The sequence below is a fragment of the Triticum aestivum genome, chromosome 5B (genome assembly GCF_018294505.1).
Source record: "Triticum aestivum cultivar Chinese Spring chromosome 5B, IWGSC CS RefSeq v2.1, whole genome shotgun sequence".
NCBI classification, from domain to species: Eukaryota; Viridiplantae; Streptophyta; class Magnoliopsida; order Poales; family Poaceae; genus Triticum; species Triticum aestivum.
In genome coordinates, this window is record NC_057807.1 from 335560428 (window position 1) to 335580060 (window position 19633).

The 19633-nt window shown below is 44.8% G+C and overlaps 1 protein-coding gene across 1 annotated transcript; it reads right to left on the reverse strand.

Annotated features, from left to right (window-relative positions):
* Positions 1-1032: 1032 nt before the first annotated feature.
* LOC123111729 (uncharacterized) lies at positions 1033-3656 on the reverse strand. The gene is made up of 5 exons (XM_044532578.1): positions 3261-3656; positions 2975-3157; positions 2462-2584; positions 1801-1944; positions 1033-1703 (listed from the first exon to the last, which is right to left on the reverse strand). The coding sequence occupies exons 1-5, from the start codon at positions 3369-3371 to the stop codon at positions 1215-1217; spliced, it is 1050 nt and encodes a 349-aa protein (XP_044388513.1). The 5' UTR covers positions 3372-3656; the 3' UTR covers positions 1033-1214.
* Between the last annotated feature and the right edge of the window lie 15977 nt (positions 3657-19633).

The window sequence follows — 19633 nt, forward strand, 5'->3', positions numbered from 1 at the left end:
GCGGCCACCGACGGCGGCCTCGCCGACCCCTCCGGCTCATTGCTTCTTGGCAGTGGCGCGCCGCTGGAGCCGTTGCCGAGGACCATGCTCGCGCCGACGTTGTGACCGGCCAGCGTGAAGACGCGGTACCCCTGGTTGCCGACGTCCGGCGGGCTCGGCGCCGGCGTCTCGCGGCCGGCCAGGCTCTTGAGCCCGTCCTCGATCTCCCGCCGGTACGGCGCGCGGGCGCCGTCGAAGAGGCGGGCCCTCGGGAAGCCGGAGATGGATATCTTGGCGCCGTCGTTCCCACGGTCGCCACCCCCGCTCGTGCCCTGCTCTGGGCCCGTGGGCGGCGGCGGCGACCTCGAGAGCGTCAGCTCCAGGTCAGCCATGGCCGGCCTGGCTCCTCGTAGCCGCAGCGAGTCTAAAGCTTCAACAGCAATCGTGTCCGACTCGTCGGACGAGTCAGCCTGGAGGGGGGTATCTTCCTCCACGGCGCGTGCCGGCGCGGGCTCCGCCGGAGTTGGTGTGGGTGAACCGGGTGCCTGAGGTCGAGGCAGCGGTGGCAATGGGGGCGGCGGTTGATGGCGCCACGACCCCACATTGCTTCTGTAAGGAAGCCAGAACCGGAACGGCTGCGGCTGGGGTGGTGGCATCGACGGCGGCCGTGGTTGGTCGGACATGGCTGCCGCGCGATCGATCAGTGGGCTATAGAATGCAAAAGCTGTGGTAGGGTGGTAGTTTCATAGGGCGACGTTGCCTTGAGCATGTGTACGAAAGAAAGGAATTGGAGGCTTCCTTGCCTTGCAGATTTGGAGAAAAGATGGATGAACTCACCCACAAGTTTTGGCCAGGTTCAGAGATTGGCATCTGGTTCATCTGGTTAGCTTCAGTTTTCATGAAACTTCGATTCACATGAGCTCACATCATCACGCAGCAACACTGTAAATTTGTTAAAATATTTTAAAGGAATGTAGTAGGTATGCCAAGCACACCAGGCATGAAGATCAAGCAACTTCAGCTGCCCAGAAAGTTCAGAACTGCATATCAAACTGAACCAAAGTAATGATAGCTTCTGGTCGAAGTAGAATTTCATTTGTAACATCATCAAAACAATTATACACCATTCAACATCTCTATCTCAGACATGCTCATCCATAATCATGACCAGTAATCCAAAATTCGAGGAATGCTACACCATCAACACAAAACTGCAAACATATACACTAACTTAGTTATACATTGATCAGGCTTGATAGTTTATCCTGCCCCTGTTGTCTTGTCAATCTAAGGGAACTTCCCTGTCGTCCAGCTTTTCTTCTCTGTCGCCACCTTTCCTTAACATCATTACAATCTTCTGTTAGAACGTCTCCATTAACATCATGATTTTCTTCAGTATGCTGGTTGGCATCCCCATTGCTTGCCAGGCCTCGCAGCCGAGCAGTTTCCGCTATTAGGTCATTCACCAGCATCTCGGTCGTCCTTGTGGTAATCCCTCTCACATACCATGCGATGGGCTGTGGGGGCAACAGAGCAGGCTCAATAAGCTGATCCAAGGTAATGGCAGATCCAACTCTTCCTCTGCCAGCAGAACAAGAATCATATTCTTCCAGCGTATGTGGATCAAGAGGAAGGCATGCTTCCTTGTCAACAAACAGGGGCTCTATTTTCCAGCAACCCTCAAACTTCTTCATAAAACCACTTCGCCCTTGTTTGAACTTCACCTGCAAAATGTTTATAGCCCGAAACCATGTATCATGGTATCAGAAAACAGATTGCACATGTTGCTAAAAGGTTTATGGAAAAGTTTCAAGTTATTACAGTGTGATTTCTTCTGTCCTGGTCAACAAAAACATGGACTGATAAGATGCCGGACCACCAAAGGAATTTCCATATCGCTGCCTGTTCCACTTCAACTATCTGCCTTGATCCTTCATCAAGCAACACGTTCCTTGACACCACTTCCTGAAAATTAGAGCAATATGTCGTGCATGGTTAAGATAACACAATTACTTCTTTAGAAGTTCTTTGGGTCGTTTAGCTGGCAGCAGTAGCCAAATTTGGGAAATCATGAAGAATCAACAACATATATGCTTGCATGGCCTCTCATATTTCTTTCATAGTTTCAAGGATCGCAATATAAGTACTCCGAACACACTGTAAAGGACATACAACTTCATAAAAAACATCACATATCAGTTTCTGTCATTCAACAACTTGGGTGGTACAATTACAGGTTCTGGGCCAACCACTTAACCATGTCTTAAGTTAGTTAATGGACACCTAAGAAATGTATGATGAATGAACATGTTCAATTTTCAGGGGATTGCATCACAGAACTATCTTGATATGCACAATGACATACAAACAGCAACGACTGAGAAATTAAGAACAGGGATGAAGCATCGAACAGTTCCCTGGACAATCACAAGGCCGTTCCACCTTGGACATTCTGAATAAGTAAGAGTATATCTGTGCGCACCTTGATATTTTTGAACACTCTTTTGTTCTCCGGGTCAATTATAATGTTGTAAACTGCATCCGGTGGCAATCCTGCCTTAAATTTTAGATTAAGATTGCAAAGAGAGCCTTGTGGCACAGTCACCTGTAAGTAATTATTTAATATTGTAAAAGGTTAGGATATCAAAGTAATTCCTAAAAAGAAGGATATCAAAATAATTTAACAATCTAGAAATGATAATGACCTATTGGAACACGGAACTCAGAGATGTCCCAGCAAGAAGAAATATTTCAATCTTGTGTCCAGTTTAATTTTCCAAAATATTAGGCCATCTTCTAACCTACAATACAAGCATCCCCAATCGCAATCCTTGTATCACAACTCGTTATCAAATACTCCCTCCGTCCGGAGCTTAAATACATCCGTTTGAGCGTCAACTAATTCCGGACTCAACTAATTCCGGAGGGAGGGAGTAGTACCTTGTAGATACATCCGTTTGAGCGTTAAACTAATTCCGGACGGAGGGAGTAGTACCTTGATTTCTGGAGGCTGATCAGTCCAACTAGGATTGTCCCTCCAAGCCTGGAGCTGCCGGTCCAAGCTATCCTCTGAAGCAGCAGCAGCGGTATATGATACCCTCACCTTTTCTGATGGCATTTGTGCCTTGATACCGCCACCGCTAACACCATCCATCTTCAAGAAACGCCCAAAATGTAGCTGTCACAAGCTCCAAACAGGTCAGTTTACATCTGCGCAACCAATTTCGACCCCCTCGATCGATAATAAAAGGAATTTTTCACCTGATCAAGAAGCAACCTACCTTGAGAGAGTTTTGGATCTTATCCGGGATCTGCATGAGGCTATCCATAGGCTTCTGTAGCCAGCCATCCGTCCGGAGGCTCACCCCCGGTTCTTGATTACTGCTTCCCATTAGGAAAAAAAACAGAGCGGGCACCTAATGCGCTGGAACAGAATCTAGCCTCGGGGAAAATGGGAGAATGGGGATTCGGCTAAGGTGGCGACTGGCGCCGGAATGGGCGGACTGGAGGACGAGCAGGCGCTCCGGTAATCTTAGATTCCACTTTTGCGATGAGTGATTTGAGATTGGGATGGGAGGAAAGTGGAGCACGAGAGAGACCACGACTTCCGGAGCCCAGTCCTTTTCTTTGCCTGAGTTCATCCAATGGCAATCCCAAAGAGTGTTAAGAGAAAATCCAACTCGCCGATCTATTTCGTCCGCAGCGCGTATCTGTCTGCGTCAAAACATACATAAAAGTCGATGCAATACACTGACCTAAACGGACGAGCGTTCGCTTTTCGTTCGCCGAGCGATTCATTCCTGGCCTAAATTCAAGCCTCATTTGCGTCGGCGTGGACGCGGGCGACACCCACCTACTCCTCCCTCTGCCTCGCTAGTCGGTGACACATCGGCCATTTTCTTCCTCCCATCGACAGCAAGCCCCACGCCGTCGCCGCCGCTGCCCAGTTCCGGTGCCCTTGCCAGCAGTCTGCACCCACATACCTTCCCCGCAGCACGTCACCTTCCCACGTCGTCGCCGCCGGGCCACCACAGCTTCTTCCCCGACGTCGCCGCGAGCACCACCTCTGCCCCGCGCACCCAACCAGCTCCTTCGACAACGCCAGCACGCTCATCTGGCACCACCACGCTCGTCGGACGCCGCCAGGCCAGCTACCTGGTCCAGGGGAGGCGCGCGTCTCTTCGCGGCGTGCTTCTTCGATGACGCCCGCAAGTTGTTCGACGGTTGCCCACAAGGTACAAATGGACTCCGCCGACGAGTTCTTTTTCCACAATTTTCTTTGCAAGTCGGATGATTCTTCATCCGGCGATGAGGAGATGGTGGCTGCTGTGTTGGTCGTCCATGACCACCTTAGTAGGCAGCGACCATTGTTCCGGGGCTCGATACCGGGGCACACTCCGGCGTTGAATCGCAACCGAGGGAGCGGCTATTTTCTTCTTTGAAAGGACTACTTCGAGGCACCCAACCCGCACTTCAAACATCACCAATTCCGGTGCCGTTTTCGTATGGCCAGGCATGTTTTCAATCGTATTCGGGAGGGGGTGGTCGGATACGATAAGTATTTCGAGTGCAAGGAGGATGCCCTTGGATAGATTGGCTTCTCCTCTTATCAGAAATGCACTGCAGCTATCTAGATGCTTGCATACGGAGTTCCCGGTGATCTCATTGATGAGTACGCCCATATGAGCAAGTCTATGTGCCTAGACTCCATGTGCAAGTTATGCAAGGTTGTGGTTGCAATGTTTGGCATGAGTACTTGAGAGAGCCAAATGCTGAAGATACATCCCTCTTGTTGGCGAGAATGCTAGCAGGGGCTTCCCAGGGATGCTTGGTAGCATAGACTGCATGCACTAGGAGTAGAAGAACTGCCCTTCTGCTTGGCAGGGACAGTATATGGGCCATGTCAAAGCTTGCACCATCATACTCAAGGTTGTGGCTTCACAAGATCTCTGGATTTGACACTCTTTCATCAGCATGGCCGGATTTGAAAGGGATCGAGAAGAGGGGTGTAGAGGGGGGGGGAGTGATTAGACCCTTAACAAGCAAAAGTGGCAGTTTATAATTTCTTCAAGTTAAGGTTGAGTTTAGCACATGGTAAAGCAACCACAATACATTTCAAGCAAGCATGATAAGAGTATATGCAGCGAAAAGAGTAAAGCATGCAAGTTGCAAGAAAGTAAAGGGATGGGATTGGAGTTTGCAAACGCAATGGAGACACGGAGATTTTTGGCATGGTTCCGATAGGTGGTGCTATCATACGTCCACGTTGATGGAGACTTCAATCCACGAAGGGTAACAGCCGCGCGGGTCCACGGAGGGCTCCACCCATGAAGGGTCCACGAAGAAGCAACCTTGTCTATCCTAGCATGGCCATCGTCCATGAAGGACTTGCCTCACTCGGGTAGATCTTCGCGAAGTAGGCGATCTCCTTGCCTTTACAAACTTCTTGGTTCAACTCCACATCTTGACGGAGGCTCCCAAGCGACACCTAAACAATCTAGGAGACACCACTCTCCAAAAGGTAATAAACAGTGTGTTGATGATGAACTCCTTGCTCTTGTGCTTCAAATGATAGTCTCCCCAACACTCAACTCTCTCTCTCTCTCTCTCTCAGATTTGGCTATGGTGGAAAGATGATTTGAGTGGAAAGCAACTTGGGGAAGGCTAGAGATCAAGATTCTTGTGGTAGGATTGGAATGTCTTGATCTCAACACATGAGTAGGTGGTTCTCTCTCAGAAAATATATGGTGGAAGTGTAGGCACGTTCTGATGGCTCTCTCTCAAATGGAAAAGGGCTGGAGGGGTATATATAGCCTCCACACAAAATCTTACCATTACACACATTCGACTCATCTCGGTGGGACCGAATGGTGAAACTCGGTGGCACTGATCTGTTCAAAAATGTGAATGTTAGGAATCTCGGTGGGAATGCTGGAACAACTTGATGGGACTAATGTGCTAGGGCTTAGGGAAAACATCATCACGATGGCGCCGATTGCATCAACTCCGTGGGACCGAAGTGAAGCAATAAGCAACAAAGAATCTGTCAAGCCAACTCGGTGAGACCTATTGCATAAACTTGATGAGGCCGAAATAAATGCAACAAGTCCCATAGTGCTAGCAAGGCCATCTCAGTGAGATCGAGATTCGTATCGGTGAGACCGAATTGCTAGGGTTTCTGGCTATGGCTATGTCATATGAAAGAATCGGTGGGGCTGAGTTGGAGTTTAGGTTTTTTGACATATTTGGATGGAGAAAGTGGCTGAGGGTTTTGGAGCAATATCACTAAGCATTTGAGCAAGCAAGCCATTTAGCAACACCTCATCCCCTTCTAATAGTATTGGCTTTCCTATAGACTCAATGTGATCTTGGATCACTACAATAAAGATGAAGAGTCTTGAGCTTTTGCCAATATTTGTCCTTAGCATTTTGAAGGGGTTCCACATCCTCTTGTCATTGCCATGCCATTGTTGAACTTGTCTGAAATATAATAGATAGAACCATTAGTCCAACAAGAAATATGTTGACATTAATTACCAAAATCACCCAGGGAGCACTTGTGCTTTCAGGATCTCACAATGATATCAACGTGCTTCAACGCTCTTTGGTGTTTGCAAGTCTTGTCGAAGGCAACTACCCGTCGATGAATGTTAACATCAACGGCCACAACTACAACAAAGGATACCTATCCTCAGTAGACTACTTTTGTGAAGATAATCTCCAACCCCGTAGGAGAGAAGAGGAGGAGATTTGCACAAGAGCAAGAGAGTGCTAGGAAGGATGTGGAGCTTGCCTTTGGTGTTCTACTATCTCGATGGGGCATCGTTTGGTATCCTGCTAGAACTTGGAGCACCAATAAGTTGTGGGAGGTGATGACTGTCTGATACGTCTCCAACGTATCTATAATTTATGAAGTATCCATGCCATGTTTACAACAATTTTATATGGTTTTGTTATGATTTAAATAGAACTAACCCAGACTGACGTTGTTTTCAGCAGAACTACCGTGGTGTTGTTTTTGTGTAGAAATAAAAGTTTTCGGAATTGGACAAAACTTTTTGACAATTTTTCTGGAAGAGAAGAAAAATACATGAGAAAAGAACCACTTGAGGGGCCCCCCTGCTGCCCACAAGGCACCAGGGTGCGCCACCCCCCTGGCGCGCCCTGGTGGCTAGTGGGCCCCCGAGACCCATCTTCTCGTGAAACCAACACCAAAAAATCCTATCTATTTAGAAACCCCCAGAAATAACCCTAGATCGGAAGTTCCACCACTGCAAGCCTCTATAGCCACGAAAAACCAATCTATACCCTGTTCCAGCACACCGCCGAAGGGGGAAATCATCACCAGAGGCCATCTTCGTCATCCCGACGACCACCATGATGAGGAGGGAGTAGTCCACCCTCGGGGCTGAGGGTTTGTACCAGTAGCTATGTGTTTAATCTCTCTCTCTCTCTCTCTCTCTCGTGTTCTTGAGTTGGCACGATCTTGATGTATCACGAGCTTTGTTAATATAGTTGGATCATATGGTGTTTTCCCCTCGCCATCTTGTTGTGATTAATTGAGTTTTCCCTTTGAGATTTTGTTATTATCGGATTGAATACTTTTATGGATTTATGAGCACTTGATGTATGTCTTGCTATGAATACCCGTGGTGACAATGGGGTGTCATATTGATTCACCTGATATATGTTTTGGCACTCAACTCGTAGAATATTCTCGAGGTGACATCGGGGTAATCTATGCATAGGGGTTGATGCACGTTTTCATCTTTGTTTCTCCTGTAGAAATCTTGGGGCACTCTTTGAGGTTCTTTGTGTTGGATTGAGTATTATGAATCTGAAATTGTTTGATGCATATTGTATAATCAAATCATGGATACTCATGGTGACATTGGAGTATCTAGGTGACATTAGAGTTGGTTGATGTGTATCATATGGTGTTATTTTAGTACGAACTCTTAGATAGATCGATCGGAAAGGATAACATGGTGTTATTTTAGTACGAACTCTTGGATAGATCGACCAGAAAGGATAACTTTGTGGTTTCGTGGCCCATCTGGTGAGATTTGGTGGATGGCTCTCCTCCTCTCCTCTCCACCTGCTCTCCCACCATCCTAATGGAGATCTTCGCCGGTGAATTCTATGGAGGGTCTTCTGCATTTGGATTTTAACCCCGGCCTGGCGGTCGCAGATCAAGTGCGTCGCCGTTTTGGTTCTACGGTTCATTTCTCTCCCGTCCATGGGACCAAGGAATTCTTCTTGGTCGTCTACTTCTCTTCGGCTTCCTTCGTTCTCTCCGAGGAATCTGTTGGTTTGGCTCTACAATGTAGCATTGGAGGTTTACCCTCAAGACTCAATGTCCAAAGCTTAAGTGATCGGCGTTTTCGCTTTTCAGTGGCATCTAATAAGGTTGGTCATTTCATATACCACCTCAAAGATCGTATCTGGCCGGACTTCATCTGTCACTTTCAACTCTTTCGAGCCAGGGATCATGGCGTTGCTCCAGTTGATAATTTCTGGCACTCTGATGAGAATGCACATGATATATCTATTCGATCTCCAATTGCTATCAGGACTAATCTGGATTTCTTACGCTCTAGTAGCCAAGTGTATTCTGATTCTCTTGCTGGTCTGCATAGCCAGGGTTCTCCTAAGGGTTTTTGAGGTTTGCCGGGATCCTTGCTGCCGACGACCACCATAGAAACTCCAGCCATCACTCACACTTTTGGTAACAAGGTACAAGCAGTTAATGATAATAATGGCAATCAATCAGCGGTCAGCCTTTCCTTTGGAAATCTTCGCTTGCACAATCATCTTAATGAATCCGCGGGAAATCAGGCCAATCAATAGTTATTACCAGATAGATTATGTTTGGGCACAATCAATTGTGATTTATTGTCCGGTCGACCCTCTTTGGATAAGATGCTCTTTGAAGGTCAGTCTTGTAAACAAGGTTACTGGGATTCCATTCCGACTTTCATGATCTTTCACATTCTGGACCAGTTACATTTTGGATATTCTGTTAATCACATTACAACTATTTGGTCCCTCAATTCCATCCCGCCATTGTACTACATTCACAAGCGTCTATCTATTTGCTCTAATTGTGATATCTTGGGACATCTATCAGATAGTTGTCCGAGGCAACCTTGTACTAATTGCTTTGAGGCACCTTGCCAATGCATGACTCATTTTAATCCTCGTCCAGAGGCGGGAACCTCTGACGTTTCACAGATTTTTGAGCCGATCCACCCTGGTGCTGATCATACTACCCGAATAGCTTGTCGAACGTGCAACTCTCCAAGCCACTCTTATTTTGACTGCCCGGGCCTAAAACTTTGCTCTTATTGTGGTTGGTTGGGCCACTTCTTTGGAGACTGCTGGAGGGGCCAGATTTCCTGTTTAAAATGGACACCCAAGTCCGATTAAGGAGGCCGGCCCATGTCTCACCTCTCAGGCCCTTTCTTCAATAGGCGGTGCTACAAGTCTAATGATTTATTGCCCCCTGAGGAAATTGGTATATCTGTTTCGTCGGATCATTATCCTAGTAAAAATGGCAATATATCTCAGTCTATCCCAGTCAATGTCGACCAGCAACATGAAACCACCCAGTCTAATTTTAATGACTCACTTTCCCTCAACCACCATGGAGCCAAGGCTGGCAGCAAAATCATCGACACCATTATATGTCGATCGTGTGGTGATCCTGGCCACGTGGCGACCTCCTGTAGGGTCAAGCGAAGGCAGGGTTGCCGTGTTTGGGTTCCCAAGAAGCAAAATACCCGCACCAATATGCCTCCCTCCCTGTCACATGTCATTCCCTTGATCCCCCCTCCTGCTACTCCACCAAGCCCTCCCATGGCAAACTATCCAGTTAATGTTGTCCCCTACTTGCCGCAAGGCATGACCTTGAGCTCGGGCTTGAAGACAGACTGGTTAGAGATGAGATGGTGGTCAGTACTGTGCCTCCGCCCCGCCATGATTTCCTGGCCATTGCTGAGGTGAACCGCTTCGTCCCCTTCCATCAGAAAGCTCTAATCCGCCACACCATTGAAGGTTTACTACATCAGTCCAACTTCTTCCTCACTGAAGTAGATGATTATCTGCTTGGGATTGGCATTTTTGGTTTTGTGGACTCTGCTGTTAGAGATGATGTGGTCGGTACTACCTTTGAGTTAGACGAGGATGATGATAATCAAGGTACTGTTGTCTCTTTTGTTCCTCATGATGCTGCCATCAACATGCTCAAACTAGTTTTGGGCCTCAAGTGTGGTTGCTTTATATTGGATTGCCTTACGATTATTAGACTTCTCATTATATTCATAAGTCTATGGACAAATTTGGAGAACTTGTCACTTGGAATAATCCTAGGGGGTGGGGGACAGGAAGTTTGTGTTGATCAAAGCCAGAGTGCTTAGCTTGCGTTGGGTGCCCAAAAGCTTTGTTATGCATCAGTTAGGTGGTGAGCATCGTTGTTGGACCGTGTGTGTCAAGATCCTTCGAAGTAGTGACTGGAATGCTCATATTCCTGATGTTCCGCCGACGGGCATTGATCTGCCTCCTGCAGATGGGATTCCCCACCCTCTGTTTGGTGATGGACTCACCGCGGAGCAGATGTATCAAGAGCAGCTCCATAACTGGCTTACACAGAATGCCATGCCAAATCCTAATGTTGCAGAACCGCAACACAATGCTTCTCAAGGGAATGATGTTCACTTCCAAGCTGTTTTGGGTGCCTGGCCTTGCTACCTCTTGAGCTTGCATTGGTTTTTCCCTTGAAGAGGAAAGGGTGATGCAGCAAAGTAGCGCAAGTATTTCCCTAAGTTTTGAGAGCCAAGGTATCAATCCAGTAGGAGATGACACACAAGTCACCTAGTACCTGCACAAACAATCAAGAACCTTGCAACCAATGTGATAAAGGGGTTATCAATACCTTCACGGTCACTCACAAAAGTGAGATCTGATAGAGATAATAAAGTAAATATTTTTGGTATTTTTGTTGTATAGATTGGAAAGTAAAGATTGCAAAATAGTAAACGAGATGCGATATAAAGGAAAAGAGATGTAATATAATAGGAAAGAGACCCGGGGGCCATAGGTTTCACTAGTGGCTTCTCTCAAGATAGCATGTATTACGGTGGGTGAACAAATTACTGCCGAGCAATTGATAGAAAAGCGCATAATTATGAAGACATCTAAGGCAATGATCATGAATATAGGCATCACGTCCGTGTCAAGTAGACCGAAACGATTCTGCATCTACTACTATTGCTCCACACATCGATCGTTATCCAGCATGCATCTAGAGTATTAAGTTCATAAGAACAGAGTAACACATTAAGCAAGATGACATGATGTAGAGGGATAAAATCAAGCAATATGATATAAACCCCATCTTTTTATCCTCGATGGCAACAATACAATACGTGCCTTGCTGCCCCTACTGTCACTTCTCCCATTGCAAGAAAGATCAATCTAGTAGGCCAAACTAAACCGATAATTCAAAGAGACTTGCAAAGGTATCAAATCATGCATAAAAGAACTCAGAGAAGAACCAAATAATATTCATAGATAATCTTGTTGATAAATCCACAATTCATTTGATCTCGGCAAACACACTGCAAAAGAGTTACATCGAATAGATCTCCAAGAACATCGAGGAGAACTTTCTATTGAGAATCAAAGAGAGAGAAGAAGCCATCTTAGCTAGTAATAATTATGGACTCGAAGGTCTGTGGTAAACTACTCATGCTTCATCCAAGAGTCAATGGTGTTGATGTAGAAGCCCTTCGTGATTGATTCCCCCTCTGGTAGATCGCCAGAAAAGGCCCCAAGATGGGATCTCACGGGTACAGAAGGTTGCGGCGGTGGAAAAGTGGTTTCATGGCTCCCCCTGATGTTTCTAGGGTATAAGAGTATATATAGGCGAAAGAAGTACGTCGATGGAGCTATGAGGGGCCCACGAGGGTGGGGGGCGTGCCTACCCCCCTGGGCGCGCCCTCCTGCCTCGTGGCCTCCTCGTGGCATTCCATACTTCAACTCTAAGTCTTCTGGATTGCTTTCGGTCCAAGAAAGATCATCGCGAAGGTTTCATTCCGTTTGGACTCCATTTGGTATTCCTTTTTTGCAAAACTCTAAAATAGGCAAAAAAACAGAAACTGACACTGGACCTCCGGTTAATGGGTTAGTCCCAAAAATAATATAAAAGAGCATATTAAAGCCCATTAAGCATCCAAAACAGATAATATAATAGCATGGAACAATAAAAAATTATAGATACATTGGAGATGTATCAAGCATCCCCAAGCTTAATTCCTGCTCGTCCTTGAGTAGGTAAATGATAAAAACAGAATTTTTGATGTGGAATGCTACCTAACATAATTATCAATGTAATTTTCTTTATTGTGGCATGAATGTTCAGATCCGAAAGATTCAAGACAAAAGTTTAATATTGACATAAAAATAATAATACTTCAAGCATTCTAACAAAGTAACCATGTCTTCTCAAAATAACATAGCCAAAGAAAGTTCATCCCTACAAAATCATATAGTTTGGCTATGCTCCATCTTCGTCACACAAAATATTCAAATCATGCACAACCCCGATTTCAGCCATTCAATTGTTTCATACTTTAGTATTCTCAAACCTTTTCAACTTTCACGCAGTACATGAGCGTGAGCCATGGACATAGCACCATAGTTGGAATAGAGTGGTGGTTGTGGAGAAGACAAAAAAAAAGGAAGATGGTCTCACATCAACTAGGCATATTAATGGGTTATGGAGATGCCCATCAATAGATATCAATGTGAGTGAGCAGGGATTGTCATGCAATGGATGCACTAGAGCTATAAATGTATGAAAGCTCAACAAAGAAACTAAGTGGGTGTGCATCCAACTTGCTTTCTCACGAAGACCTAGGGCATTTTGAGGAAGCCCATCATTGTAATATACAAGCCAAGTTCTATAACAAAAATTCCCACTAGTATATGAAAGTGACAAAATAAGAAAATCTCTATCATGAAGACCATGGTGCTACTTTGAAGCACAAGTGTGGAAAAAGGATAGTAGCATTGCCCCTTCTCTCTTTTTCTCTCATTTGTTTATATTTTTTTATCATTTGGGCCTTTTCTCTTTTTTATGGTCTCTTTTTTTCGTCCAGAGTCTCATCCCGACTTGTGGGGGAATCATAGTCTCCATCATCCTTTCCTCACTGGAACAATGCTCTAATAATGAAGATCATCACACTTTTATTTACTTACAACTCAATACTTAGAACAAAATATGACTCTATGTGAATGCCTCCGATGGTGTACTAGGATGTGCAATGATTCAAGAGTGACATGTATGAAAAAATTATGAACGGTGGCTTTGACACAAATACGATGTCAACTACATGATCATGCATGGCAATATGACAATGATGGAGCGTGTCATAATAAACGAAATGGTGGAAAGTTGCATGGAAATATATCTTGAAATGGCTATGGAAATGCCATAATAGGTAGGTATGGTGGCTGTTTTGAGGAAAGTAAATGGTGGGTTTATGGTACCGGCTAAAGTTGCATGGTACTAGAGAGGCTAGCAACGGTGGAAGGGTGAGAGTGCGTATAATCCATGGACTCAACATTAGTCATAAAGAACTCATGTACTTATTGCATAAATCTACAAGTAATCAAAACAAAGTACCACACGCATGCTCCTAGGGGAAGGGTTGGTAGGAGTTAACCATCACGAGATCCCAACCTCCACGCATAAGGAAGGCAATCAATAAATAAATCATGCTCCAACTTCATCACATAAAAGTTCACCATACATGCATGCTACGGGAATCACAAACTTTAACACAAATATATCTCAAATTCACAACTACTCTACTAGCATGTCTCTAATATCACCATCTTCATATCTCAAAACAATCATAAAGAATTAAACTTCTCATAGTATTCAATGCACTTTATATGAAAGTTTTTATTATACCCATCTTGGATGCCCTCAAAATAATATAAGTGAAGCATGAGAGTTCAACAATTTCCATAAAATAAAACCACCATCGTGCTCTAAAAAGATATAAGTGAAGTACTAGAGCAATATTATCTAGCTCAAAAGATATAAGTGAAGCACATAGAGTATTCTAATAAATTCCGATTCATGCGTGTCTCTCCCAAAAGGTGTGTACAGCAAGTATATTGTGGTAAACTAAAAAGCAAAGACTCAAATCATACAAGACGCTCCAAGCAAAACACATATCATGTGGTGAATAAAAATATAGCCTCAAGTAAAGTTACCGATAGATGAAGATGAAAGAGGGGATGCTTTCCGCGGCATCCCCAAGCTTAGGCTTTTGCTTGTCCTTGAATTTTACCTTGGGGTTCCTTGGTCATCCCCAAGCTTAGGCTCTTTCCACTCCTTATTCCAAAATCCATCAAATCTTTACCCAAAAACTTGAAAACTTCACAACACAAAACTTCAAAAGAAAATCTCATGAGCTCCGTTAGTGTAAGAAAATAAACCACCACTTTAAGGTACTGTAATGAATTCATTCTTTATTTATATTGGTGTAAACCTACTGTATTCCAACTTCTCTATGGTTCATACCCCCCGATACTACTCATAGATTCATCAAAATAAGCAAACAACACACGAAAAACAGAATATGTCAAAAACAGAAACGTCTATAGAAATCTGTAACTTTCGAATACTTATGTAACTCTAAAAATTCTGAAATAAATTGGTGGAAGTGAGTAATTTGTCTATTAATCGTCTGCAAAAGGAATCAACCTAAAAAAACTCTCCAGTAAAAAATGACAGCTATTCTCGTGAGCGCAAACGTTTCTGTTTTTTACAGCAAGATCGCAAAGACTTCACCCAAGTCTTCCCAATGGTTTTACTTGGCACAAACACTAATTAAAACATAAAACCACATATAACCAGAAGCTAGATGAATTATTTATTACTAAACAGGAGCAAAAAGCAAAGAAAAAAAAATTGGGTTGCCTCCCAACAAGCGCTATCGTTTAACGCCCCTAGCTAAGCATTGAGATTTCGATGATGCTCAGATGAAATACAAGAATTAAAGCGTAAAGAGAGCATCATGAATCACTTGAAAACACACATCTAAGTATAACATACTCCCTATGCATAGGCATCTTATAGGCAAACAAATTATCATAGCAAGCAAAAACTAGCATATGCAAGGAAGCGGAAAGAAACAATAGCAATCTCAACATTACAAGAGGTAATTTAGTAACATGAAAAATTTCTACAACCATATTTTCCTCTCTCATAATAATTACATGTGGGATATAATAAAATTCAACAAAATATCTATCACATAAAATATTTTCAATACGATCCACATGTATGCGAAGTTGACACTCTTCAAAATAGTGGGATTAACATTAACTAAAGTCACGACCTCTCCAAACCCACTTTTATCAAAAATTTCAGAAGATTGAACATTCTCCAAATATGTGGGATCTAAAGTTGACACTCTTACAAGCCCACATTCAATAATATTGCAAACACTATTATCAATCTCATATTCATCAAGGGGCTCAAATAAATTTTCAAGATCATAAGAAAAATCACCCAATCATGATCATTGCAACAAGTAGTGGACCTAGCAAAACTAGCATCCCCAAGCTTAGGGTTTTTCATATTATTAGCACAATTGACATCAATATAATTTATAGTAAAATCATTTGCAATCATGCTTTTTATTCAAGGAGCTATTGTGAATCCCTTCATAAATTTCTTCATCACAATTTTCAGATGCACCAATTTCAAGCAAAACCTCATAAAGATAATCTAGTGCACACAACTCACTAGCAATTGGTTCAACATAATTGGATCTCTTAAAAATATTGGAAAGTGTATGAGGATCCATAAACTTTTAGCAAGCAAAGATGCAGGCAAAAAGGAGGCACATGGTAACACACAAAAGATCGAACGGAAGAAGGGCGAAGAAAAGGCAAAGGTTTTCAAAAATTGTTTTAGAAGTGGGGGAGAGGAAAACATGAAGAGAATGACAAATAATGTAATGAGAGGGAGAAGAGTTTATGATGGGTACTTGGTATGGCTTTACTTGGCGTAGATCTCCCCGGCAACGGCGCCAGAAATCCTTCTGCTACCTCTTGAGCTTGCGTTGGTTTTTCCCTTGAAGAGGAAAGGGTGATGCAACAAAGTAGCGTAAGTATTTCCCTCAGTTTTGAGAACCAAGGTATCAATCCAGTAGGAGACGACACACAAGTCACCTAGTACCTGCACAAACAATCAAGAACCTTGCAACCAACGCGATAAAGGGGTTGTCAATCCCTTCACGGTCACTCGCAAAAGTGAGATCTGATAGAGATAATAAAGTAACTATTTTTGGTATTTTTGTTGTATAGATTGGAAAGTAAAGATTGCAAAATAGTAAACGAGATGCGACATAAATAAAAGTGATGTAATATAATAGGAAAGAGACCCGAGGGCCATAGGTTTCACTAGTGGCTTCTCTCAAGACAACGTGTATTATGGTGGGTGAACAAATTACTGCCGAGCAGTTGATAGAAAAGCGCATAATTATGAAGACATCTAAGGCAATGATCATGAATATAGGCATCACGTCCATGTCAAGTAGACCGAAACGATTCTGCATCTACTACTATTACTCCACACATCGACCGCTATCCAACATGCATCTAGAGTATTAAGTTCATAAGAACAGAGTAACACATTAAGCAAGATGACATGATGTAAAGAGATAAACTCAAGCAATATGATATAAAACCCATATTTTTATCCTCGATGGCAACAATACAATACGTGCCTTGCTGCCCCTACTATCACTGGGAAAGGACACCACAAGATTGAACCCAAAGCTAAGCACTCCTACCATTGCAAGAAAGATCAATCTAGTAGGCCAAACTAAACCGATAATTCAAAGAGACTTGCAAAGATATCAAATCATGCATATAAGAATTCAGAGAAGAACCAAATAATATTCATAGATAATCTTGTTCATAAATCCACAATTCATCGGATCTCGGCAAACACACCGCAAAAGAGTTACATCGAATAGATCTCCAAGAACATCGAGGAAAACTTTGTATTGAGAATCAAAGAGAGAGAAGAAGCCATCTTAGCTAATAACTATGGACCTGAAGGTCTGTGGTAAACTACTCTCGCTTCATCGGAGAGGCAATGGTGTTGATGTAGAAGCCCTCCATGACCGATTCCCCCTCCAGCAGATCGCTGGAGAAGGCCCCAAGATGGGATCTCAGAGATACAGAAGGTTGCGGCGGTGGAAAAGTGGTTTCGTGGCCCCCCTGATGTTTCTAGGGTATAAGAGTATATATAGGCGAAATAAGTACGTCGGTGGAACTATGAGGGGCCCACGAGGGTGGGGGCGCGCCTACCCCCTGGGTGCGCCCTCCTGCCTCGTGGCCTCCTCGTGGCATTCCAGACTTCAACTCCAAGTCTTCTGGATTGCTTTTGGTCCAAGAAAGATCATCGCGAAGGTTTCATTCCATTTGGACTCTGTTTGGTATTCCTTTTCTGCAAAACTCTAAAATAGGAGAAAACAAAAACTGGCACTGGGCCTCCGGTTAATAGGTTAGTCCCAAAAATAATATAAAAGAGCATATTAAAGCCCATTAAACATTCAAAACAGATAATATAATAGCATGGAACAATCAAAAATTATAGATACGTTGGAGATGTATCAGGCCTCCTTCTCCCCCGTCTGCTCTGTATAATTACCAGGCATGGCTGACGGCTGATGGACTCCAGGTTCAGGACGGGACCTTACCTGCCAATAATCTTCAGGACAGCCCAGGTACCGCTTGGAATGATTCCTTCTCTGCTTATGCCAGTCCAGGCTCAAGTGCAACAATCTCTTATAGCTATGTGCTGATTCCAAGCAATATTTTCAATGCTCTAACTATGGGAGAGAGCTCTGCCACACCTGGAAACAATTTGGTGCCTAGTTCTGCCCCACAACACAATGCTCTAGACATTGAAATTCTCTCTCTGCTACTGGGATGCAGTTTGCTATGGCTGCTCATGGAAATATTGTCAGCTCCATGGTGATTAATGCAGGATTTCCCATAATAAGACTCAACACTTTCCTCAGGTCTGCAATTATGCCGATCATAGCAGCTTATGGTCCTCGGAGTTCTGGTTTTGGCCTTAGAAATGAAAGAGTGGACTTTAAGGTTGTAATCACTGAAGATGATGGGGCTCTAATTCTTTCTAAAGCCACCAAGACTGTCACTCACCACCCCTCCAGCCCTGCTATTGTGGAACAGATGACCACAACATCTTGGTACGGTGAATCTTGCAATACCGCTTGTCGGAACCCTCTGACTTGCCGGCAACCGTTAAGGCCCGACAGGCATTGCACCCAGCAATCTCCTTGCCGGGGTCGTCAACCTTGGCCTTCTTAGCGGTGCTGGGGTCGCCGGATTCCTCGATGGCAAGCACAATCTTGCCCTTGCGCTTCCTGTTGTGTCGTCGGTCCTTCTTTGCCGGGGCGACGACGTCTTCATCTTTAGAGTCACTTCCTGCATCGGCATCTTCGCCGGGGTACTTTCTTCCTTCCTCAGCTCGGGCACATCTGTTGGCCAGAACATATAGTTCGGCAACATATGCAACCTTGTTCATTACCAGCTCCTCACGCATCTTATGATTGTGCATGTTCTGATGGAACACGCTGATGACAGCGACGGGATGAACATCGGGGATGTTGTACAACACACGGTTGAATCTCTGTATGTACTTGCGCAATCATTCTCCGTCCCTCTGAGGGATCACATGCAAATCGCTTGCCTGGCTAGGAGCTATGTGGTCTCTCGTGAAGGCACCAACAAACTCGTGGCACAGATCGGACCAAGAGGAGATGGAATCCATCGGCAAGTGCATCAACCATGACGTGACGTTGTGCTTGAGCACCAACGGGAAATAGTTGGCGAGTACCTTGTGGTCTCGTGCTCCGGCAGTTTGCATTGCGATGGTGTAAACGCTCAGGAACTCAGACGGATGGGTCTTGCCGTCGTACTTCTCCGGGACCTCTAGTTTGAACGTGCGGGTGGTGGGCCACCGGAACTGCCACAACTTAGGGGTGAACGCTGGACAAGTTATCGCATAGGGCAAGTCGTCAGCATCCCTCGGCGCAGGCCTGTACGCAGTAGGACCACCACGCCTATCAGATTGGTGACGTGCCTCCCGTCACCGCTCGATAGTGGTCCGGGCGTTTTCCTTGAGCCGCTCCCGAAGAACCTGACATTGGTCGCAACACGCTCGTGGGTCAGACAACACCGTGGACACGTTATCACGGGCGTCAATCCGACGGGCCGGCCGTGGTGGAGGGGAGTGCACCGTGGTTGCGGTGCCTCCAACCCTTCCACTATCAACGCGCATCGGCTCGTCGGTCCGGCACCGTGAGGGACTTGCTTCCCGTGGCCATCCCTATTGGCGTGGCCAATAAGGCTTTTGATGGAAGCCCTCCATTCTTCTTGCTTCTCCGCAGGATGAGGAAAGTCGAGGAGTAGCTGTACTCGTGCCAATGCCTCTGCTCGTGTCTGTGGCAGCGACAGGCGCGAGGAATGGGAGGAACTCGGACTTCTAACTATGTTATAAGGAGTTCTATCATGATTCCGCGGATGGGCGCCT

Excerpts from the sequence above, each read along its gene's own strand:
- LOC123111729 (XM_044532578.1), bottom strand. The coding sequence starts at position 3,371 with ATGGGAAGCAGTAATCAAGAACCGGGGGTGAGCCTCCGGACGGATGGC. Across the intron at positions 3,158-3,260 it reads AGATCCAAAACTCTCTCAAG|CTACATTTTGGGCGTTTCTT; the intron begins GTAGGTTGCTTC and ends AGCTTGTGACAG. Across the intron at positions 2,585-2,974 it reads ATCAGCCTCCAGAAATCAAG|GTGACTGTGCCACAAGGCTC; the intron begins GTACTACTCCCT and ends AATTACTTACAG.